Source organism: Coregonus clupeaformis, chromosome 25 (assembly GCF_020615455.1).
Source record: "Coregonus clupeaformis isolate EN_2021a chromosome 25, ASM2061545v1, whole genome shotgun sequence".
NCBI lineage: Eukaryota > Metazoa > Chordata > Actinopteri > Salmoniformes > Salmonidae > Coregonus > Coregonus clupeaformis.
Genome location: NC_059216.1, coordinates 7,683,106 through 7,708,116, shown reverse-complemented (window position 1 = coordinate 7,708,116; position 25,011 = coordinate 7,683,106). Strand labels below are relative to the sequence as shown.

General features: G+C 43.1%; 2 protein-coding genes across 5 annotated transcripts in view; one reads left to right on the top strand and one right to left on the bottom strand.

The window, feature by feature from the left end:
• Positions 1-262: 262 nt before the first annotated feature.
• On the top strand, positions 263-4,595 carry LOC121539298 (neuroglobin-1). 2 transcript variants are annotated; one of them, XM_041847686.2, is made up of 5 exons: positions 263-389; positions 615-859; positions 1,406-1,514; positions 1,700-1,819; positions 1,955-4,595. In XM_041847686.2, the coding sequence occupies exons 2-5, from the start codon at positions 762-764 to the stop codon at positions 2,105-2,107; spliced, it is 480 nt and encodes a 159-aa protein (XP_041703620.1). In that variant the 5' UTR covers positions 263-389; positions 615-761; the 3' UTR covers positions 2,108-4,595. The 2 variants fall into 2 exon arrangements, with proteins under 2 accessions (XP_041703620.1, XP_041703619.1); XM_041847685.2 differs by having other exon boundaries at positions 263-517.
• Positions 4,596-7,968: 3,373 nt separating this feature from the next.
• The window catches only part of LOC121539299 (calcium permeable stress-gated cation channel 1-like), a 40,548-nt gene continuing 23,505 nt past the window's right edge, over positions 7,969-25,011 (bottom strand). For all 3 annotated transcript variants that reach the window (XM_045207484.1, XM_045207485.1, XM_045207486.1), the window contains 21 exons: positions 22,012-22,091; positions 20,735-20,822; positions 20,178-20,215; positions 19,081-19,223; positions 18,106-18,157; positions 17,878-17,986; positions 17,129-17,202; positions 16,951-17,031; positions 16,723-16,843; positions 16,379-16,512; positions 16,067-16,189; positions 15,053-15,206; positions 14,819-14,925; positions 14,071-14,157; positions 13,872-13,937; positions 13,593-13,755; positions 13,399-13,504; positions 12,737-12,904; positions 12,297-12,409; positions 11,908-11,997; positions 7,969-11,767 (listed from right to left, as the gene is read on the bottom strand). In XM_045207484.1, coding sequence (XP_045063419.1) covers positions 11,546-11,767; positions 11,908-11,997; positions 12,297-12,409; positions 12,737-12,904; positions 13,399-13,504; positions 13,593-13,755; positions 13,872-13,937; positions 14,071-14,157; positions 14,819-14,925; positions 15,053-15,206; positions 16,067-16,189; positions 16,379-16,512; positions 16,723-16,843; positions 16,951-17,031; positions 17,129-17,202; positions 17,878-17,986; positions 18,106-18,157; positions 19,081-19,223; positions 20,178-20,215; positions 20,735-20,822; positions 22,012-22,091 — 2,319 coding nt within the window. In that variant the 3' untranslated portion in view covers positions 7,969-11,545. The remainder of the gene's footprint in view (positions 11,768-11,907; positions 11,998-12,296; positions 12,410-12,736; positions 12,905-13,398; positions 13,505-13,592; positions 13,756-13,871; positions 13,938-14,070; positions 14,158-14,818; positions 14,926-15,052; positions 15,207-16,066; positions 16,190-16,378; positions 16,513-16,722; positions 16,844-16,950; positions 17,032-17,128; positions 17,203-17,877; positions 17,987-18,105; positions 18,158-19,080; positions 19,224-20,177; positions 20,216-20,734; positions 20,823-22,011; positions 22,092-25,011) is intronic.

Genomic DNA, 25,011 nt, shown 5'->3' with positions numbered 1-25,011 from the left:
AAATATATGGAAACCACATGTTTGACTCCATTCCATTTATTCCATTCCATCCATTACAATGAGCCCATCCTCCTATAGCTCCTCACACCAGCCTCCTCTGGAGTTGACAGTGCAAGTCAAGGTGTGTCCTATATTTGTTTATTTGTGAGGAGGTTGATGTTTTTGACAGCCCATGGTTCACCTGCAGGAGGAGCTGTAGCTCATCACATCCTCAAATGAGAAAAAGAGAGAACTCTCTCCTTCTTCAGTGGCGTGAACAAATCCACAGCGCTGGAGAGAGAGCATAGTGGGAGAGAGAAAGGGGGAGGGACAGAGACAGCAATCAGTGTGACAGATAAGAGCGGCGGATGAGTTGTCTCTCTCTGAATGCACCGTGAGCAAGAGAGCAAGTAAGTGCACAAGGGTGCCAGCCAAAGCAGCTCTCCACACACACACAAATACACACACACACACACACAGACTCCACAGCCTGGCACAGACAGGTAGCGTGTGAGGAGAAAAGAGTCTCACAACCAAGGTATGCTGGGATTTGCACACATACAACGATCATAAGTTCCTCTTTCTATTGTTTTGGTTTTAATATGTTATGTCTTCCCTCTTGTACTTACACTTAGTTTCCAGGTGGGTCGTCAGAGGATTCCCAAGCCGTGTCTACAACAGTGTAATGGGTTGTCCAGACCGGAGGCTTTTCCTCTGATCCTGCAAAGAGGTTGGCGTATTCCTACAACGAGAACTAGTCCTCACATTGAGCGACCCTGGGCATGGAGAAGCTGACGGAGAAAGACAAGGAGCTGATCCGAGTCAGCTGGGAGAGTCTTGGCAAGAACAAAGTTCCACACGGAGTCATCATGTTCTCCAGGTACAGTTCTGAGCTAAAGCTTTTTATTTGAGCAGTTAGAGATGGATGGAATAAAGGAGTTAGGAGAAGTTGCATGTGTTCCTCCATGAAGATTTCATGGTGATTAGTATATCAGTCTTTACTGCATGTGTTTGTTGATATCCGCAGCATTTTGTTTTGTAAGAAAGTTTACTGAAACCTAACCATTCACTAAAATTTGCAGTTGTATACAGTGCAAATATGCCAGCATAGTGCAAATATACTGTAAATAATGTAGTCCCCATAGTAAACAGTACTTGGATAGAGAAATACACTTAACCAACACAGATACTGCATCGTACACTCCCTATACCGGGACTGGAGGCTTGACTTGTTGCTTGGCGACTGGCTGCAATAGTCTTTATTTTGGAACTGCTGCTACTAAAACAGACGCTAGAGAAGAACTGTTACCGACAGTCCTATTTTCTTACACCAGACATTAAAATCATATCTATTGTCTGACTTACAACTACGTGTATCTATCTGCACCTACAGTACTGTATTGTATTGTGTTTTGTGTCTGTGCAGACTGTTTGAACTAGAGCCTGCACTCCTCAATCTATTCCACTACAACACAAACTGTGGCACCCCAGAAGACTGCCTCTCCAGCCCTGAGTTCCTGGACCATGTCACAAAGGTAACCCTGTGCAGCCCATCACTGTTAAAACTGACAGTTAAATGGCTAATTCTTGGAAACAAATCCACGGCAATGTCTAACTTCTTGCTGCATGTTGGTGTATGTGCACGTTTCTTTGTGTGTGTGTGTGTATACGTGGATGTGCATACATTCTTGCGCGTGTTTGTGTGTGCTTATGTGTCCAGGTAATGCTGGTGATTGATGCAGCAGTCAGTCACCTGGACAACCTCCATACCTTGGAGGATTTTCTGCTCAACCTGGGGAAGAAGCACCAGGCAGTCGGGGTTAACACCCAGTCCTTCGTTGTAAGACTACTGTTACTCTGATCACTCACTGTAATACATTACTGTCATACTGTGTACACTATACTACTTTTAAGAAACAAAACTTGCAACAATTTATCAATCTATGCCAATATTCATAATATTTGTATGTTGCAGGTGGTGGGGGAGTCCCTTCTCTACATGTTGCAGTGTAGTCTGGGTCAGGGGTACACAGCCCCGCTGCGTCAGGCCTGGCTCAACATGTACACCATCGTAGTGGCAGCCATGAGCAGAGGGTGGGCCAAGAATGGGGAACACAAGACTGACTGAAACATACGCTGGGGTCTGCTACCAGTTGCTGTCTAATCCCCTACATGGTTGCTATGGAGTAAGGTTGTATAACTCACAGCATAAAGGGTTGATTGCTGTATATGGTGAACGAATGGTGTTATCACACTTGACACAACAAATAATGGTTGAATCACCTGATGTTCACAGAGTTAACTGTTTTTGCTATGGATGTTGTAGCTGCCAGAGAGTGCTGCTATAACGTTGTGGGGATGTTATGGGTCAACCATCTTTGGACATGCTCTAAGTCTGCAGCTTGAGGAAGCATAGGGTTAAATTAATGTAATAACTGAAATTGCTTTGTAAATAATGGCTTGATGTATCTACTCAAATAATAACAATGATTGTGGTGGTTTTCGTGATGTATCTTAAAGAGTCATACAATTGTCAAACACTGGCTGTATTGGCTGTATTACTTGGCATTACTATCCCTACTGTGATCATTACTGTAGCCGGAATGGGAAGCTATGATATGGGCCCTCTCCCAAATCAAACCAGTGATATAGAAACATTGATCACAAAAGTACAAGATTATTGTATAGAGTGATTATCACGATTCTATCTCTATATCTTTGAGTTAGGTTAGGGATCTGATAATGGCACATACTAGTGCTCTCCTTTCTTTGTGTGTGTCCATGACCTGGAGTGTAACAACCCTTAGAGGTGAACTTAATTCTTAAAGCCATTGATATTATTAACAAACAAATAACTTTTGACGATGGTAAATAGAAAATGACAAGAACTGTTAATGTATTCTAAAGCTTTTCTATGTGATCTCTATGACTGTTAGGGTGTCCATGTGCACCTTTGTCTGAAATGTGTATATGGCACTCTCCTCTCCTATCATAATATTTCAATAGGCTTCAACTGACTGTTACTTACTCTAAAATAAACGGTTATTCTCTTCTCTTGAGTTCTAGCTAATTGATGTAATGGAACTCAACAGTAGATTATTTGCTTGAAGGTCTTTGGGCTTGACTTAGCTTAGGCTCAATCAGTTTTCACTAATTGTAAATGTAAAGTGGTGTGGGACCACATACTGTATCTATATATTGTAAATACTGCTATCATATGTTGTAAACAGGCCACAAATACATTAGTAGGCTACTTTGGCTTTTTGGACCCAGTAGGTAATTGACAAAGCCAGGATTTATTAATACATTTTTTCTTCCCTATTCTGCTCATAGTACTGCAAAGTTAAGTGCTTTTGGAGCTTGGAGTATCTTTCTGTGGACAACCCTAAAGCATTTATTGATAAACAAGTTTCACTACATCCTACCTGAAATAGTAAGCGATGATAGTTACAGATTATAGTTAGAGATGATAGAGATGATAGTTAGAGATGTGTACATCCTTTTTGCTGCTATGAACACATTTACCTATATGTTTCTATACAGTGTGCATCAGTTGTTATCTACCTGTACATTGAAAGTCACAATGCCAAATTAGCTATAATACACCAAGTATTTGATAATAACACTACACTACTGTATATCCAAGCTGCTGATATGTGGTGAATATTGCTTTAGTCTGAGATTACTTTTATAAAATGTATTTTTGTATTTTCAAGTGTTTTACGTATGTGAATGACTATATACCATTGCAAACACCGTTTTTTCAAACCTGTTACATTACCCACAACATATATGTAAAATCCATGTATTTTCCTTTTGATTTGCAGCACAAGGCTCTTGGGCATTTTAAGTCTTGATGAATGATATTTTATCCTTACAGCACACATTGAGTGGTTGTTATATCTTAAGTCATGATAAATGTAAGAGAGACATTTCTCCTCAATCAGTATAATTGCCATATGGATGTCTGTTGGCATTGAATACACAACCACCACATTACCATTTCTAAAGGAGATCTCACTTTATCTTTCCTTTCAATCACCTGTGAGCATTCTTTTCAGGCCATGGCAGCACTACTCTAATTCAGATGTGTTCCTCTCTCCCACTTTCCAACTAGGATAATGAGTTTCCCTTACCAGATTAACCCTTCTCCTAAATCAAAAAGCATTATCAATAGAGAATCTACATTGAAAGTGCTTTTTAGTTCAGGAATAAGCTTAATCTGAGTCTAGGAAACCAGACCTATGAGTTTAACACATTTTGTAATATATCTATACATGGCACTATACAGATTGTTGTGGGTAATGTCTCTATTTTCAATGATCTGAGAGTAGGCCTATTTAGTGTGTATGTGTGAATTGCATTGGTACATTTAAATAACATGATATTCTGTTTATGAGTGTCTCAATGTCTACCTCATCAACTCAGCTGCTATTGAACAGTGATGATTTCACCTATAACTATCCTTTAACCAAAAACATGTGACACTTAATGCAAATACATACTCTCTCAACCAAACAGCTCGTAAAATGGACCCCATCCTACACTTATGTAATGTGTTGTGTGCTTACTCAATTAATACTAAATAAAGGTGATCTTCTGTGGACATACTACTGAAAAAAAGATGACAATGTTTATTGTTTTTCTTCCACTTTGTTGGTTTGTTTGTCAGTGCGATGGTAGTAATGCTGAGTTCAGGGTTTGTAATCAATCACACTATGCACGATTTCTCTCGCTCCGGTTGGCTATTCTTTAGGATTATGTAACATCAGTGTACAGGCTGGCCCCTTCCCTGTGGCTATAGAGATGAGAGGGACTTCATCTGAAAACCAGAGAGCAGAGTGAATATCATCCCACTTAATCATGCAAATGTCACATCCATCACATCTCCAGGATTCCAAGAACTCTTAACCGCTACATGGCTAATGTGCTTTCTTGCCCTTAAAATGCAGACATATCTATTTTTTTAAGTATTAAGAGAAGCTTTTTGTGTGTGTGTGAGGAAAAGGGAGAGAGACCAGAGACAGAGAGATGGGGACTAAATTGTTATGTTTCAGATTGCCTGAACTCCATTCAACACATTGGGTTAATCTATCCCACGACGCATTCGCATATTCAATTTGTTTGCATCATTGTAAAAGTCACATCCATGAGCTGGCTGTCTGCTCTGGTGATAAAGCAGTAACTGACATGTCCCAAATCTGTCTCTCTGCAGCGCTCTCCATCGTCCCCTCTGTCTGAGATTTTGGTTGATTGATGCTAGTCACTGGCTGTCCTACTGTGACTCAAAGAGTAACACTGAGGCTGGGGTGTGAGTTCAGGGGATTGAACTGAGAAAAACATTTAGTTTAACACGATTCATCACATAACATGGAGCTTATCTGCTGTCCTGAGGATTGCTATGGCGCATTCACCTCCACTATAGGTATAAAGGTCTTGTGAGGCAGCAGCTGTATAACCCAGGGGCAAAATGTAGGGATATAGAGACGATTTGGCCATAGGTAAAGTATACACAAGAGATGGGTGGATACAGAAGAACTGAGGTAAGTATCTGTACTGCAGAGTGATCAACAGTTGTCCCATGAGGCCACTTGAGGATATTGTACCATACCTGACAGCTGCTGGAGGATCAGTCCTGAGACTTTGAGGGAGAAAAGCCTGGCAGAAAAGACAACAGACACACAATGTGTTTTGGAATGAAGGGGGATTGGATGTTGTCATGGAAACAGTTAAGCAAGGGTCCAAAGTGGAAGGAAGGCAGACACTCTCCTCAGTGGTGCTGACTGGTGGGCGGCTGATATGATACAGAGGAGAAGGGGGCTGTAGAGAGGTAGAGGGGGCTAGCAGACTGGGGCTAATCAGGTTAGCACTCTAAGATCATCCAGCCTGGAGGCAGCTGAGCACTGATGAGTCTGCCAGCTCGCCTCTGCTCCACCACTGCTGCACGGCAACACTTACCTTAGCAACCAGAGGAAAAGCACTTCTCTGTCTGTGCCGTTTCATGACAGTTTTATTACAGTGTTGTTAACATGTCATAAACACGTGAAGATTTTCAGTTGAAACCTTAGAGTTTACAACTGACTTCCCAGTTACCTTGAGGTGTCTCAATTGGCAGAGTGTTTGTTATGTTTTTCTCTCTGGTGGGACAGACTGATCCACTAAAATGTACAGGCAGGGATACAGCACATGGTTCCAGTAAGGTAGTATCTCTCTCTCCACTGACTTGCAGTCTAAACATTAGAAAGGTTACATTCTAATTGAAGTATGAAGCCATGGTAACACTCAGATGAAGCCACCCTCTAATGGCACTGCTCTCCTGCATTAGATAACAGGTCTTGACACCTTTTCTGGGAGCTGGAGACGGAGATGGAGACAGCAGCATTTCATGCTTACAACGTTCCTCTAATGAGCTCAACCTTCTGTGACACGCTGCCTGCCAAGACCTTCACAGCTCCACACTGGATCTCACATCGATCTGGATCTCACATCGATCTCCTCCAAGATCTGAGAGCAAGACAGTGTCCCCCCTCTCTGGCCTTCAAAGCCCTGACTGGCCTGGAACACACTGATCATCTGTCTGAGTACACTCACAACTATAGCCTGCGTCTACAAGTCTACTGTAAATTTATGCAATCCGGGGGTGAAATACAAAGTGCAGCTTATACTTTCTTTACATTTTTAACTAAAGATATGTAAATATAAAACAGCAACTGATTAAGCTGAATTTGCATGTGGAAATAAGGAGGCAGCATAAGCCGTGGGGGAATGACAATATGGTGGGCTGTAGGAGGTAGAGACATTTTATTCTGAGCATCTGAGATGAGAGAGAAAAAGCTCTGTACCACACACCCAAAGGAATTCACCTTTCACTAAGAAGCATGCTCCAAGCAGTTGCCTGTGGTGACAGGGGAAAATGTCAGGCATTTTTTTCTCTCTCTCTCTCTCATTAGAATAATAGGTTTTATCTTCCCCATTTTAAAGTCTCTGTAAATTAATTATTATTGATAGCGCACTAAGCGTAGATTTTAGGAATGCTGATGCACATTTGTCCTAAACAGCACTAAGGGCAATGTTATTCAGTGGCATTGGAGACTCAGCTCTCCTCCTCTACACTGCTCTGGCAACAGGCTGCCTCATTCAATTAATTGCCTCCATTCGACCTACAATCCCCACATGAAGCTTACGGGACCAATGAGGTCTCCAGTATGCACACAGGCTTGTCCCAGGGCTAGTTTGTATGCAGAAGCACTGCTCCAAACAGTTGGCCATAAGGGAGGTGAGCACCTGCATGCTTTAACCCTGTCGCTGCAGCTCTGACTGGGGCTCTGTCTGTCATATTAAACTCTCCGGCAAGGCACATTCATGGTCATTGCGGAACAAATCTGATCAGCAGAGAAACTCAGTTGAATTCATTCCCCACACAACTTTGATTCAGCACCAACAGGCTGACCATTAAAATGCCTTTTGACAAAACTGGGGATTTTGAAAAGATAAGTGTAAAATATCATTTCTGATGCAACAAATGTTTAGTATGGCACATACATTATTTTACAAATCAGAACATTTGAGGACAATAGTTTGACAATTGCTGAATATGCAAACGTGCTTGGACAATGAGCCTCTGTCAATTGTAGGCTACATTTTCTCATGGACAGCATGAGAAACCACAGCCTATAAAAAGCCACTATAAAAGCCTAGTTAACTCTCAGCAGGTCCCCCTTGGCTTTCCCTTGACTGGAAGCTCTGTGCCTTCTGCTGAACTTGTGACTCTGTCCCCTTCCCTACAGACCACAGCAGACGGAGAGGGAAAAAGGAGCCTGTGCCCTGTAGCACAAGATGTGGGGCACTGGCGGCCACAGATTCAGTTTTAATTGCACTCACAGCACTTCAAAGACTTTTGACACAGAACAGCTCAGGTCACTGCTACACACTCTCCTGCTGTTCCTCAACCTCAGGTCAAAAAAAAACAAAACAAGCCACACATTTACATCAAGATGACAGAATGTTTGTTTTACTTTATTTCCCTGCAAAAGTAAATGGTTCAGAGAAATCTATAAGTAGTACTTCAGAAAGGACACACCAGTTTCCTGTAAAGGATGAAAATAAGAGCTTGGCCAAAGTTGAAAACCACTGGATCCCCAAAATAGAGCAGGGGCACCCATGGGAAGAACATTTGATGTATGAGCACAAATGACAAAGAGGTACAACAGAGCTAATTAGGAATCAAATCACAGCAAGTTTTACAAGTACATTCCCTCCATGCATTATTGGAACATAAAGAACCAAGCTTTCTTTACTCAACTTTTTGATGTTTACTCAACCGTTGTGACCACCATAAAAAATTAATTGATGAACATGTTTTTATAGGAAAAGAATAAGAGACAATTTATGCATGATCTGAAAATGTGGTTGGAGGCACAGTATGGATTGTGTGACGCAATTGCGGAGCCTACGGGGACACGCAGATGCCAAATTGAGCTCTGTACCGCATCGCTGTGCCCTCTCAAATTTTGTAAGAATGCGGAGAGCTCCGTATAGCTCCGCATTGACATGATTGGTTGACGGTAGGTGAGGGCCTGAGGTCCTATATAAACACAAACTCACTTCCTTGACAACAGCTCTGCGTTGCTCCACGAAGCACAAGAAGTATTAATGCCCTGACTTCTGCAGAGGCCGTATCGCCGTAAATGCTGCACGGGCAATGCAGACGTCGGATTGACCAAGTAACGCCTTTAATGAACTTCATGACCTGTGAAACGACATACTAAAGCTAAAATCCATAGCACACATTTGGTGGGTTTAGGGACTTTTTCGTTTAGGGTTTCTCTGATGTGCTGTTCAAACTGATTTTACTGTGGTGCTCTCCACAATTAACATCTCCGATGGTAGCCTAGGCCTGCACTGTGAACATAACATAGTGACTCGTTTGGGATGATCCGTTTGTTGTTATGCTGGACCTTTGTTCATAAAACAATTCTATTTCCTCCTGAAATTAAACAAATAACTTCAATTTTATAAGACACACTAGATTTATCCTATAATATTCTGTCCGTTTCACAAAACCACTTCTAACAAACACTATTTATTATAATAATAACAACAACAACAAAATAATAATATACTTCAATTACTATAAAATGACAACCTTCCCAGGACTGCACTAAAAAAGTACACTGGACCTGTAACTTTGGGTGAAATTTCTTAGGTGAACAATTTTACAGTTCTAATTTTGGAGTACTATTCTATAAATTCTGTAGCTTTCTTTTGGTTCAGGAAAAACCAAGAACCACAACATCTGCATGATGACAGAATGACAAACATAACTACAGCTTATCATAACATTTTAGGAAGGGCCAAGACACCAGAGAAACAAGTTTCAAATTCCATTATATCACAAAGAGCTTGGCTATATCATCACAGAATATAGCAGTTAGAAACTGCAAAGACAGAGAGAGTGACACCCACAACAAGGCACCTTAAGCCACAATGATTCCATTGAAAAAACCCATTCTAAGACATCTGAGACTAGCAAATATATTCAGTGCATAATGAGTCAACATCATTAGCTCAGTGGTCTGTGGAGCGCACTACTTGTCAGATCTGGGTTCAAATACTATTTAGGGTATTTAAATTACCTTCAAAGACATTTTGAAGTAGGTATTCAGATGTTTTTGTTATGAAAATACAAGCAGTTGAATATTAGAATGTATTTTTTAAATACACTTGGAAAGTATTGGAATGCATTTGAAAATACTCAAATACAGACAATTGTATTAAAAATACAAATATTTTAATACCATGCATTTGAACCTGGTCCTAGGGGTATTATTTAGATTTTTTATTTTTAATAGTTTCAAATAAAAGGCTATTTATAGGAAATTATTTGAAAATACTTTTAAATACTTCAAATAGAAGTAGTTGACTTTGGCCACATTATTTGAAAATACTCAAATACACAGAAAATAATAATTTGACATAATACTTAAATACTTATTTAAACCCTGCTTGTCTATTGGTTGAGGGAACTATCCATAGGAAGATGGCTGCTCACACAAATGATGGGAGTAAGATAATAGCTGGTTATGGGTGGCGTTTGATAGAACTATGGCCAGAATGTGTACATACGCTACTCTATGTGTGTTTGTTTATTTAAGTCTGTCTCCCTCTTTTCCCTGGTCTTTAGTTTTCAGTCCATGCAGCATATTTCAGGCCATGCTGGTTTGTCAGATGAAAGGGAGACTTTCTTCAAGGCACAGCAAGAGAGCACGATTACAAACCACAATCAGTTTACATTCAGTTTGGCAAGGAAACTTCCCCTCCCTCGAGCAGCAAAACACTCGCAATACAAAACTTGCAAAGGCTACCGTATGACTGACTGTGTCAGCTGAGTCTTATGCGGCATTAGAGAAAGCTGTTTAGTTTGATGTGTGGACGGAGTATAACAATGTACAGACAAATCCTTTCTCTTATACAGCATTCTCAACATGCAGTGGAGAGGACTGGTTTGGACTACTGAAACCACGATGCAATAGAGTACGATTCGTATTTTTTCATGACTATTTTTGCTGCCGGACCTTTATGGAAAACATAAAACCTAAGTAAATTGGAGATCCTGTTTTGAAATGGAGGAGTACCTGGACTTGTCCAATAAGAACACACATTTGTCACGGTAATATTTATAAACAATAATGGGATGGCACCATAAATAAATTGTTATTAAACAATACACAGCCCGCACCTCGCCCTTCAGCACAATAATATCACATACAACGGGCAAGTACAGAATAGCAAAAATAAAAACCTTGACAAAAAATACAATAGTATCAGGTCCCATTGGGTTCCTTGTGCCTTCTCCTCTATAGGGAGTGTTAGAGCTCTGAGTTCCACTCTGCCCTCCCTCCGTCTGTCCTGTTCTCTCACTGCAGATGGCTTGATTACAACCCGCAACCCTAACCCTCTGCCTCACAGAGCTCTACCACACCAGAGCCAGATCACCTAGAGCCAAGACCATTCTGTCTAGTAGGGTCAATCGGTTAAAACCTACTGAGTTGGTGAAATTCACCCCTACTCCTGTCCCAGTGGCGCACACAAATAGTGTCCTTCCTCGCTACACAGTCACCCCCAGGCAGGTCACATACAGTGTGGAACAGTTCATTCACTCCACACAACTAAGAGGGAAGAAAGGGAGAAAACTATAAAGCAGTAAGTCAGAAAACGACAGCACTTTTGTTTGAAGTATCCTCCGTATGGTTCATTTATGATGACAGCTTTGAGAGATGTTGTGGTGTGGTCCCTTTGACTCCTGTACACCGAGGGAGGGAAGGCCACTTGCATCCTGCCCCCACATCCCCGCCACAGGGCTGGGGAAGACATTACTTCAGCCTTGGGTTCCAAAGAACTGCCAAAGACACAATCCAAATGGTCTCTCACAAACATGGTCCAGTCAGAGGGGCTGAGGCAGTTGGATGTGATTCTGAGGTTAAAAGGTAAATATGCAGCATTGTGGCATCTTTCACTCTCTTATATCACAGGCGTAGGCATGGAGGTGGGGGTGGGGGGGGGGGTGTCACTGGTTACCCACTGGGTTGTCCATGAGGGGTCTTGAGTAGTAGGGGTCTGGGGGCGCCTGGAGCTCTGTCTCAACGGTTTCAACCTGGTCCTCCTCCTCCTCCTCCTCCTCCTCCTCTCTGTCCTGGGAGCTGGCCATGGTCCCGTAGCTCTGGTGAGCTGGGGAGGGCATCGGGGTCAGGCCTAGCTCCGGCTCCAGCAACACAGATGCCACAAACAGCTGAGGGGAGGGACACAGAGACAGCAATAAGTTACTAATGACTACAACTGAGATTTTACTCATACATATCTTCTTGTTATGAGACTATTGTACAACTCTGTGAGGAATTGAGGGTGGTGTGATTGAAGAAAGGCAGGTACATTAGATGGGGTGGTGGATGGGGTGGAGCTTCTCTCTGCATTAGCGAAGGTCCCTTCTGCTGGCTGGTCAGCAGACACCTGGTCAGACATCTGAAACACATTGACACAGAGGTCATTTAGCCTTTGAGGGCCTGTGCTCTACACCCACCAGAAGTCCAGGAGGGGTCAAGAGTAATCTCTCACTGTAAAAATGATAGGGATTCAATCTCACCAGCACAGCTGCACTGCTACAGCAGATGCTTAAACACCACTTCACATAAAGACATTGCCCATGGTCGAAGCACTTAGGCCTAATCAATGACTTTAGAGTTTATCGTCAAAAACGATTAAGGCTCTGCTAGCCCAAAACCACGACAGCACTATGTCCCATTGTTAATACTGTAGCTGACCTGGTAGCTTGATGACTTGTCAGGCTGTTTCCTAAGGCATAGGCCAAGGAGGGAGAAGGCAAGGCAGGAGAGCAGGGACACAAAGGTGAAGAGGGTGATGGGACGCATTGGGCCTGGAGCACAAAGGAAAGAGAAGAACCACAATCAAGACCACCATATGACCACTAGCAGCCACTAAGCTATATCTGACTAACAGTGGCTAGCCCACATGTATTGGTCTGTTTGATAGGCTACGGCAGGGTTCTTCAATTCCGGTCCTGGAGGGCCGAAACACCTCCGTTTTTCATCCTCTCCTTCTAATCAGGGGCTAATTCAGACCTGGGACACCAGGTGAGTGCAATTAACTACCAGGTAGAAATAAAAAACAGAAGTGTTTCGGCCCTCCAGGACCGGAATTGAAGAACCCTGGGCTACGGTAACAGGAACCAGGAAGTACCCACCCAGTCTGAGCACGGAGAAGAACAGGAGCCAGAACATGCAGAGGATGGGCGCCACGATGACCTGGCTGATGGCTGCAGTGTGGATGCGCTGGTTGAGCTTGGTGGGCACGTAAGCATAGTAGATGTTGTAACGGTCCACCATGTGTTTCAGGATCAGATAGAGCAGCCCTGAGAGACAGACATTACAAAGCTGACTGATGAGGACATGCAGCCAATCACCTATTATAATCTTGTTAACTTCCGTCTAAAGCCTAGTTGAGGTCAATTCAACTCCCATTCCTGTCAGTTGACTTCGGAAATTGACCCCAACTCTGGGCTACAGAGTGAATCACAAGTTAAAGACAGCATGCAGCTGAGCCCAGGTCTGATACAATGTGGAAGGCAGGCGTCAAGGCCTGGAGAGTAGTAGTAAATAAAGGATTGTTGCGGCTCTGGGCAGAGACAGGAGTAAAGTGGGCGTCTGGCTCCCAGCTCGCTGTGTCTGAGTGTCTGGGACTACAGCACATTCACTTCACACAGTCTGCACCAGGCTGGCAGCAGAGGTGACGAAGGTTACAGTATCAGGAGAGAGGCTCCCACTCCCACGCTGAGCACACACACACACACACACACACACACACACACAGGGAGGAGGAGGCACACATTCACGTGCACACACTCACCAAAGGGCACAATGATGGGACACGTGATACTGTAGGTCATGCTAACAGCATAGATGCACATGGTCCAGGCATACTGCAGACCAAACTGGAACTCATAGGCCTGGCTCTGGAGAGACAGACAAAACACACAATTGACAAGAAAAGTTACATCAATAATTCACACAAATAATACAGTACAATACTGTTCCTCTCACCCGTTTGACGTGGATGCGCTCGGCCCCGGGCTTGGCCAAGCAGAGACGCAGAGCATACACCATCAGAGCTGGGATACGCAGCAGCTCCATGGCCGTGCCGATCAGGCTGGACGTGATCACGTAGTTCACAAAGAACGCTCCGTTATCAGGAAGGAACACACACCTGGATACAGAGGAGAGGAAGCACAGTTTAAGAGCGTGTTGGCTGTATATGGCAGATATTTCAATGCCAGCTAAGCTTGGTACCATGGCATTAGAGGGCAGAACAATTAAACATACTCAAATTTAATATTCTTGTCTTCCAGGAAATTGACATCAAACAGCCACCTGAAGAACAGGTCCAGACTAGAGATAAAAGAACCACAGGTACATTGGAGCATAAGTACAGGATCTTGGATCATATATAATCTCTGTAATGATCATAGCAGGAAATTATAAATGATCTGCTCCGTCAGCATGTATGTTTCTATATTCATACCTGGATAGACCCAGCGAGGGCAGGATGATCACCATGAACGCCAGCAGTACAAAGCACTTATGCATCGTGATCTGGTTCTCACTGGATCTGAGTACCCCACAACATAGACCACATTACAACAGAGGACATGTAGTTACAAAACACGTTTTGAACATGCAGTATATATATATATATGTTAGAATTGCAAAGGAGACAGAACACCGTAACGATAGAAGCTTACACAAACACTCACATTCAATAAGAAACATCTCACAAATTTAATGATTCTGTTTCAAATGCAAAGGACTTCATTGTGGGCTCATTACCACGAGCTGAGCTTTTCACACCAATAACTGTAAACATTTGATTTGCATTAAGTGGTTCACACACCACGCCTTCACAACACATGGGTGGGTGGTGGGGGCGGTTTTGTAAAGAGACGGTGCTCATAGGTGCCGTGTGACGTTGTCTCCTCCGGATGCAGAGCTATTCTGCTCCTCAGTGCATAGTGACCATTGTGCATATCATTATCTCCACAGAGATCGCTATGACAACCTGACTAGATAAGTAGTGCAGGCAGACAGAGCACACAGAGCGAGCGAGAGAGAGAGAGAGAGAGAGAGAGAACTGAGACAAAAACACATGAAGAGAGAGTCTGTTGAAGAAGAAGAAGAATAAAGTGTTCTCTGTTTTCAGGGACAGAACTAGGCCATAGGTTGAGGAGTGTCAGACAGTATCTGCTGGGGCCTGCAGCATTCCGGTACTCTACCTGGTCCAGTGAGACTCAAAGAAGGCAGAGTAGTAGACTATGAAGGGTAACAGGACAGAGAACGCCCAGAGCAGGAGGGTAGGGAAGAACTGAGTGATGATCGGGCTCTATGGGGAGAAACCAAAACATAATGAGTTCATTATAATATAGTTCATTCTGGAGTTTATTTGCCTTTGTACAGCACCACTACCCCATTAGACCCATTCAAACACTAATTCTGAAATTAATTCTGACCCTAAGGCTGTCAACAGGCCGGGTGACGTTGAGTTTGTCCATGGTGTTGACGATGATGGCGGGCGTGGTGAGGAAGAAGAGGAGGAGGAAGAGGAGGATGTTGAGCAGGATGAAGCGGAGCCACCAGCGGGAGCCACACACTGACAGGTTCTCCCTGGAGACAGAGAAGTAAACATGGAGGTCAGATACTCATCTATCCAGATGGAGGGCTGACATGACAGACAAGTATAAACCAAAACCCTTCACCGCCGCACGTCATATCTCCACTCATCTGTACTACTGTGTAAAAGTATGAATACAACAAAAGTGAGATGGAGTATGCTACACCACACTGACTACCCTGGAGTGGATAACAGGTTGGACACATCACACTTCAGTGCTCCTTTTTAATGAAGGAAATCAGTCAGTTACCCAGAGCGACATACAGAGGCAATGTGTCACAGCCGGCCGTGACCGGGAGCCCCACAATTGGCTAGACTACCTGCACCAGGGAGCAGTACTACTCCCTCCACACAAACACACACTGCCGTACACACAACCAATGAGGCATGAAGCACAAACCGTGAGCGCCGCGTGGCAGACCTGTCTCATCGGCTAATCCCCCCATACATATGTAACACTCACATTATGTAACCTCAGACGGGCTGATGGTTATCATCTAAACCCTTCATTTTATAACTGATCTCAAATAGACTAAACTACCAACGGACAATTTCATTGTAAAAAAAAAAACACACCATCTAAGATATCCCAAACAATTATAATTCTAAAATCCATCTAATGAAGTTGGTTAAATGGTTGAGTGGAACAGCCACATGGCAGTGACTAGAGATGGCTCTCTTACAAGAGAAAGTAACAGATTAACGACCTCCGCGAACATCTTTAAAAGTCTGTGGCAGGGCACAGCTCGTTAATATGCATCAGTTTGAATTCTGGCCTAAGTACAGTTAGATAACTTAACCAATGGGAGGGAATTTCTATCCATGATCTGCTACAGATAACCTTCTCACTCACCAGATGATGTCGCTTGGAGCTGGGGCGTAGCCTACACCCCACCTGTGAGACTGAACTACCGTGGTGATGCTAGACTGCTGGGGTCTCCGACGGCAACGGACCCGGCTGTAGTCCTTGACAATACTGTAGGGAGAAAGACAACACACATAGACACAAAGTAATCACACAAAACAGGCAGAGACACACTCATGAACATATTCAATCAAACCCTGTAACAGATCATTATTTTGATGCGCCATGCATGCCCTGCGTGAGACTGCAGGATAGTGCATTAACATGTCAATCAGAGGTCAGGGGTCATAGTTCACTCACACAGCAGTCATCCTCTCATCCCGAAAGGTCACGAAGGCGATGCCCAGCCTCTTGAGCGAGATCCGATGCTTCTCTGCATTAAACTCATCAGTCAGTTTCTCCTCCAACTCACTGTAGTACTGCTCTGCATCCACCTGCAGAGTTAAAAATATAGATGAGTTACATACCAGTATTATTCATCAAGTCTAGTCATGTCCCTTATTGAATTTCTATTCAGACAGACGAAACTACCCATTGCCGCTCAAATCAAATTTAGCTTTTTAGTGCCATCCAGTGGCAATATGCAATCAATGCAACATAATTACTATGACCAAGACTCACTAACATTTCTGTTACAAAAGTACCTGCTCAAAGCCGCACACGTCACAGCAGAAGATGGTAGCACAGGGGTGGGTCTTAATCATGACCTTCCCCTCCTTCTGGGCCTTAGTGGTAAAATACAGCCTTCCTTTCATCACCTTCCGTCTGAAACAACACAACAACTCAAATCTGCACAAAGGCCAAAAATACAACAAAACAATGATTGTATTGGATCACTGACTAATTTCTCTATATTATCATAGTTATTGTACCGCTCAGAGTCCAGCCTCATCAGTTTGTGTACATTGAAGCAGAAGCGGACGTCAGTGACAGTACAGCTGGGGTAAGCCTCACTAGAGTGGAGGGAAGAGGGAACAGAGTTAAACCAGGTTTATTAGTATCAGCATTATCTTGAGTGAGTAAAGAAGTGAGAAGTAAATATAAGATTACTGGAAGTGTTTTGTGATGAGGCCTGGGTCTGAGATCTCTCTGGGGATGCAGGTGATCATGAGAGTCCTGGCCACCTGACAAAAAACAACAACAATACGTTTGCCAATAATACAAGTAAGATGGTAAACATGCATTACACACACCTAAAGGTGTCTCTTTCAGTTTTCAGAGACAGTAACCTGACCATGTTACCTAGTAATCATTACACATTTGACCAGTGGTGGAAAAAGTACCCAATGGTCATACTTGAGTAAAAGTAAAAGATACCTTAATAGAAAATGGCTCAAGTAAAAGTGAAAGTCACCCAGTAAAATACTACTTGACTAAAAGTCTAAAAAGGTATATAAATAATTTCAAATTCCTTATGTTAAGCAAACCAGATGGCACCATTTTCTTGATTTTGTATTTATTTACGGATAGCCAGGGGCACACTCCAACACTCAGACATCATTTACAAACGAAGCATGTGTGTTTAATGAGTCTGCCAGATCAGAGGCAGTAGGGATGACCAGGGATATTCTCTTGATAAGTGCGTGAATTGGACCATTTTCCTGTCCTGCTAAGCATTTAAAATATAACGAGTACTTTTGGGTATCAGGGAAAATGTATGAAGTAAAAAGTACAAGTAAAAGTTGTCCAAAATATGAATAGTAAAGTAAAGTACAGATACCCCCAAAAACGACTTAAGTAGTAATTAAAAGTATTGTTACACCACTGCATTTGGCCAGGTTTGAGGAGCCCTCACACACCTTCTCGTCCTCTCTGTACTCCAGGCGTGAGGAGTGGTGGGCCATACACAGCACTGTGATGATGAAGTAGAGCAGAGCAAAGATACTGTGGAGCCACAGGAAGCTGTCCCTAACAGGAAATAAAGAAAAGGCATTTCACATGACTATTGGATAACCATGATGGTCTCAAGATATTCTTGAACATTTCTTGAAGTTGGCAAAAAGAGAAATCCCAGCCCTTTGACCTACTTTGCATGAAGATTAGCCACAGTTGTTCTTCCAAAATTTTCTGGATTATCCCCTATAGAAAAGACAACATATGACAGTTTAATGTCTGTAACAGTAATCTTTTTGTAAGAAAGAGACATGGTAAAACTTTAAAATGGACTTTAAGAGAAATACCCTCATCTTTGTATGGTTAAGAGGGCAATAGCATCAAACAGAGGATTGTCTCATCCAATTTAGTAAAAACTCAGTGAAAAGTTTAAGACAGAATTGAGAGATTAGTCATGTCTCCGCCCTCTATTTTAGTTTCGCTCCATTTGTTTACCGTTTCTATGGTGACCGATATAAGGGTGTTGGTTAATTTAACGACAGGGTGACACAATGGTCCAAATAGATGACAGCCAACAGTAATAAAGTGGCTGTGGAGAACCCTGGTCCCCTCAGACCTCAAACGTGTCTGCTTTACATTCCATATGGGAGCTTACTCAACATTTAACTGCCAAGTGTAATTTCTTCTACTATTCAGCAGTTGTGTTTTGTATACCATTATAGCTAACAACCTCTGACACCAAAGTGTATGTCGGGAGGAAATTAACCTTTTCATATTCATACTCTTTTGCTTGGGGAAGTTAAATACCACTAATGTAACTCAATTGAGCAGTAAGTCAAATTGCAGACAATGTCTGTCTGTGTTTGTGTCTGTGGTGTGGGGGTGTGTGTGTGTGTGTTTGACTGTGTGGCCTACGTTTAGCATATCCCTGGGCAGACTTTGTCAGTTTGTGTTTATAACTGTGGTGTATATATATATATGTGTGTGTGTGTGTGTGTGTGCGCGCGTACGAGCCCACCCGCGTGTGTGTATGTGTGTGCGCGTGCATCTGTGTGTTTGCATATGCATGTGTGACCTGGTCACTCCCTGCGAGGTGCCCCTCTACCTCCCCTGGCGTTTAGGATATCCCTAGCCCTCCCAACACAGGCCAAGGCCTCCCTCTAAATTACCTAGGAGGTTCCCGGAAAAGTTGACAGGCAGGATGATGGCCAAAGACAGCAGGCAGACCACGGTCATGAGCAGGATGATGTGGCGCTGGAAGGACAGGTAGGTCGTAGCGTCGATGCCACATTTACTCCTGATCTCCTCATCCCTGGAGAGACAACACAGAGACAGAGGTTCCAAAACTGGGGAGGGAGGGAGAGAGAGTTTCTCCCCAGGGTGGCAGAATCAGCAGGCTGGGATTTAAACTCACCCTAAAGAGACTAAACACAGCGTTAGAAAGAAGCAGTGTGTTGTTGAAAAGGGGACTACAGGGGACAGCATGTACTACAGACACACTTTTAAAAAAGGGTTCCAAAAGGGTTCTCCGGCTGTCCCCATAGGAGAAGCCTTTTTGGTTATACCTGGAACCCAAAAGGGTTCTTCAAAAGGTTCTCCTACAGGGACAGCCGAAGAACCCTTTTAGGTTGTAGATAGCACCTTTTCTCCTTAAGAGTGTGGGATTGTGGTGGGAAGGGTAGAATCCTCCTCTTCCGTGGGGAGACAGATTCAGACTCAGCAGTACTCCATGGTGGTGATATTGTGGGGCCTGCTCCTCATGCCAAACCTGTGGTGGCTAAGGGGAGCCCAAGCGGGAGGGTCAGGAAACCCACTTGTCTCAGAAAGAACAGGAGGTGCCTGCTGGTCCCACAGCAGGGAGATAGGCCAGGCCACACAGAGAGCTATCAGGGTGGGTTAGCACTTTCCCAGGGATCCTAGGGTGAGGTATACAGTCAGCTACTAACAAGAGCTAAAAACAGCACCCAGATGCACCCAAACTCCACCATAATACTTTGGAAACCATGGACACAGAGGAAGTCACTGGTTTACGGGCCTAAATTTGTTGAGTGAAAGTGAGTCAGACTCGAGCAAGTGCAAATACTCTATGGTAAATCACGGCACAAATGATCCCATGAGCACACACTTGTTTGTTTTCGCTGCTTAATGAGATATAACACGAGAGTTTGCGTTTTGGAATGACATCAACATTGAAGAGAAGGGCAATAAAACATGATAGAAGCGAGGATGGAGTTGAGGGTTAAAGGGGCAAGAGTTTTACACTTACTTCATATGATAGAGTGTTGTAAGCCAAGAGCAGAAGCCCTAGAGACGGAGCAAAGACATAAAACATTCAGTGGATCGCTTATTAAATACAATAGATGACATACTGTATGTGGTAGGCATTGCACAGCACGCCTGGCTCGCCACGCATCTGTCATTTGCATAACATTAAGGCCTACGCGCTGAGAGGGTGATGGGGTTTTAATAGGTCTAGTCTGAGGCGTAAACGACTTTACTGCTGTCAAACTCTGGGAGAAGACCTCATGTCTGAGTCAGTCCTACTCCATCATAAACATGGTGTGTCACCTCGATGGTGGTGGTGAGCCTAACCAGTCACGCAGGTGTCTATGAAGTCATTGTCTGAATAGTCTGACTTTTCTTCTTTTTGTTTGTGCAGCTGGATGTTTTATCAACTCAATTAAGGACAAGTGCTTTGGTCAGTGTCACAAAAAGAGGTGTGCCCCACTTTCATTCAAACTCAAAAAGGTCACCCTTCATCAGCTATACCCCTAGACCTATCCTACTGTCTGGAGTTGGATCCATAATAACAGTGGGACTCACCAAGTCCTTGGTCTCGGAGTCTGACGGGCTGGACTCTGACGGGGACTTCTCCTTCTCACTCTGCTCGCCGTAGAACAGGGACGTGAGGCTGAGAAACAGAATACATACCAGGATTATCATATTGATGGTGCATGTGTTCCTTCCTACAGAATAGGAGGGAAGGAAGCTTATCATGTAGATTGGCATCACAAGAGGGCAGATACTATACTGCACGAGCAACAAGTCTGCGCAATATGAGACTACAGCTGTTAAAACACGTTCTTGGAAATATTTTTTCTAGACAGTCGCATGGACAGAGTCCTAACATTACATAGCAAATGTGAACCCATTTTGCGTTGAGTGACTGTGGGAAGTGAATAACCTTTCCTTCCTACAGACAGGTGGGCACAGAGCCTGCAGACAGCATGAGTGCTTATAGTGTGGGCTGGGTCTAATAGCTATTCCATGCAGGCCCCTGTCCTCCTCTTAGAACTCAAGTCAACCTGAAACTGAGACGATTCTCCAGCGCCGCTAAGATCATATCAATGATAGGAGGGGAAATTAAGGGGATGGACAGTGTTCCTGGAATCCAATGAAGCATTGTGATGATTGAGTATGGTGATGTTTCTCTCATGGCGACGTTGCTGACAGCTCTACAGCGTGACACTTCAAGCGGCATAATTGAATTAGCGCGACGGCAGCCCGCTCGGCAGAGCACACAGATGTCGCTGCCCCGGGGGTGGCAGAGAGCCGCTGCTGGTCAGGCAGAACTAAATCAACCCCACGCTCACACTGGAGAGTGGCTCCAGGTCAGGCAGAAGTAAGCTGTTGCAGAGCCTCGATCTGCAGACCCACACAGACTACTGAGTGGACTGACTTGACCTCAGACCACTTCGAAAGCGAACAAGGTCCAAAAGTCAGGAAAATCAGAATCCTCCTACAGAGCTGCTGTGTGTGTCTGCCTGTGCCATGAATGCCTTATGAATATTATTGTATCATCATTGGAGGTCTTGGAACAAAAATAGAGATACTTAGATTGTGATGTGTGTAAAAAGTGAATAAAAGCTCATTCTAGTAAAGCAAAACAAAGTATTTCGTGAGTATGAAAATGCCTGAGCAGTACCGTGCCTTCTCAGGAGGAGGCGCTAATGTCAAGGAGCAGTGTCAAGTGGTCATGAATTATGCTTTCAATATATTATAGGTCTAGTATGGAGATCTTGAGTGTTGCCTCAATTCATATACCAGACCTATAATATACTGAGTATGAATGGAGGCGGAGGGGAAAGGCTTTACTGTACCTGTCATTCTCCATCAATAGAGCCAGACGGCCGTAGTCCCACGCAGCCTTCCTCAAACAGGAGAAGATCAGCAAAAGAAACTGCAATACAAAGAATGAGTTATAGGACATAAAGATATCCTCAGAACACACACATACGTGTACCCACCTCTCTCTTTTACCCAAGTCTTAAACATTTAAAAAATTCAATTGAAAATTCATGACTTGCATTTACAACGTGGATTGCAGATGGAACTAAATCTCATGAGAAATGCACAAATAATATTCAGCAGTAATAATGATCTATTTTCCTAAGAGTTGTATGTGGTTGGTTGTCTTGGAAACTACCAGGGAGAGGTCAGCATGTATACTCAGGCTAGTGTAGTCATATTTGAAGACATTGGGAGCTTAGCACAAAGCCAGTATGGAATGTCAACAGCTAAATGCATGAATTTGGTGCACTTTGAGATGAACATTGAGAGATTAGATCTTTTTCAGGTAACTTGCACCTTCCCAACTGCCACAGCAGACACTGGTAGTACTTCAGTTGCTACTGTGGGTCTCTGTACTCTGGAACACTCTCTACTCTGCAACACATACAGTGCTATGAAAAAGTATTTGCCCCCTTTCTAATTTTCTCTACTTTTGCATATTTGTGATACTGAATGTTATCAGATCTTCAACCAAAACCTAATATTAGATAAAGGGAACATAAGTGGACAAATAACACAACAATTACATATTTATTTCATAAACAAAGTTATGCAACACCCAATTCCCCTGTGTGAAAAAGTAATTGCCCCCTTACACTCAATAACTGGTTGTGCCACCTTTAGCTGCAATGACTCCAACCAAATGCTTCCTGTAGTTGTTGATCAGTCTCTCACGTCGCTGTGGAGGAATTTTGGCCCACTCTTCCATGCAGAACTGCTTTAACTCAGTGACGTGTGGGTTTTCAAGTATGAACTGCTCATTTCAAGTCCTGCCACAACATCTCAATTGGAATTAGGTCTGGACTTTGACTAGGCCATTCCAAAACGTCCAATTTGTTGCTTTTTAGCAATTTCCATGTAGACTTGATTGTGTGTTTTGGATCATTGTCTTGCTGCATGACCCAGCTGCGCTTCAGTTTCAGCTCACAGACGGATGGTCTGACATTCTCCTGTAGAATTCTCTGATACAGAGCAGAATGCATGGTTCCTTCTATTAAGGCAAGTCGTCCAGGTCCTGAGGCAGCAAATCATCCCCAAACCATCACACCACCACCACCATGCTTGACCTTTGGTATGACGTTCTTACTGTGGAATGCAGTGTTTGGTTTTCGCCAGGCATAATGGGACCCATCTCGTCCAAAAAGTTGACTCAAGTTTGCCAAAAAGCACCTGGATGATCATCAAGACTCTTGGAAGAATGTTCTATGGACAGATGATTCAAAAGTATAACTTTTTGGATGACATGGTTCCAGTAATGCCTGGTGAAAACCAAACTCTGCATTCCACAGTAAGAACATCATACCAAAAGGTCAAGCATGGTGGTGGTGGTGGTGTGATGGTTTGGGGATGATTTGCTGCCTCAGGACCTGGACGACTTGCCTTAATAGAAGGAACCATGAATTCTGCTCTGTATCAGAGAATTCTACAGGAGAATGTCAGACCATCCGTCTGTGAGCTGAAACTGAAGCGCAGCTGGATCATGCAGCAAGACAATGATCCAAAACACACAATCAAGTCTACATGAAAATAGCTAAAAAGCAACAAATAGCACTGTACATCTACAGTGTATTGCCAAAAACCACTCCACAACTTCAAACATAGGTCTCTGTGTCTTGTCTGGTGTTTCTCTCCATCACCTATTCTTCTGTTGCCATCTCTGTGTCTTTCTCTCTAGTTTTAAAGGGCGACTGCACTTCCTGATTTGGCCTTGTTTTAGATTTGGTTTATTAAGAAATGCTAGTGGCCATGACTGAATTCAATCGTGAGTTAGTTTAGGGGTGTTGCTTGATGTGGGTGTCTCATGTGTTCGCAGGTGGAAAGAGTTAGCCAAATTATTTAGCCAATTCGCTTCAGCCGGGTGTGCGACCTGTGACTTTGGATAGCCCATCTCCAGGGCTAGTTAGAGACAGTCAATAACTTACACAATGTAAATGAGACAATAATTTCATGTTGCATACGTTTTATATTGATGATTACTAATTGATGATTACTTGTGTGCTGCCAGCTGTGGGTATGTGGGCAGGATTGAAACAAAACCAACCTTAATTAATGTTGTGATGCTCAGTTTTGGATGAGACTGATTTTATGACCAAAATTATCCTATTAAACACTTTGTAGTCAATTTTGACAGAATATTTCTGACTCATATCGATGCCACATTTGCTATTTTCTAAATGAGAAGTAGATTTTTAGTGGCAGTTGCTCTTTGAAGTCACTGTATACTGACACGACCAAGCTGCCCATCTTTTCTCCTCTTTCTGGCTGCCCTCCCCCTTCCCTTCTAAGTTCAAGTTTGTTTATTTTTCATATACACATGATATACATGGAGTACTCAGTGCAATGAAATGCTTACTTGCAGGTTAACCTCTCGACAATGCAACAACAGAAAAAGTAAGTAGCTAAGTGAATAATGGGCAGGTATTTTTATTTATATTTTTTACAAATAGTTACATAGCCTATATGGAAATAATAGACATGAGCCAATCATGTTCACCTGTAGAATGGAATAGGTTATAATACCTCTATGATTAATTTCATTTAGTCAGTTCTACCACCCCCAACAATGCTAATTTTAAACATGGTAAAATATAATGTTGTAGTAAAGTTCAGCTTCAGTCCACAGGAGGGCACTGTGTCACTGTCAGAAGATAGACTTCAGTCAGAAAAACGTTCTCTCATCTCAGCTAGCCAACCAGTCAGTAGCTACCGAAGTGGCTAGCCAGCCAAGCAAGCTACAGAAACGAATCAAATACACTCGCTGGAATTAAACACTTTTCCTAATATCATGACTTATATAAACATCCTTAGCT

Bases quoted from the DNA above. Each gene is read 5' to 3' on its own strand.
- LOC121539298 (XM_041847686.2), top strand. From the start codon at position 762: ATGGAGAAGCTGACGGAGAAAGACAAGGAGCTGATCCGAGTCAGCTGG. The intron at 860-1,405 runs GTACAGTTCTGA...GTGTCTGTGCAG, and splicing joins GGAGTCATCATGTTCTCCAG to ACTGTTTGAACTAGAGCCTG. The intron at 1,820-1,954 runs GTAAGACTACTG...TGTATGTTGCAG, and splicing joins TTAACACCCAGTCCTTCGTT to GTGGTGGGGGAGTCCCTTCT.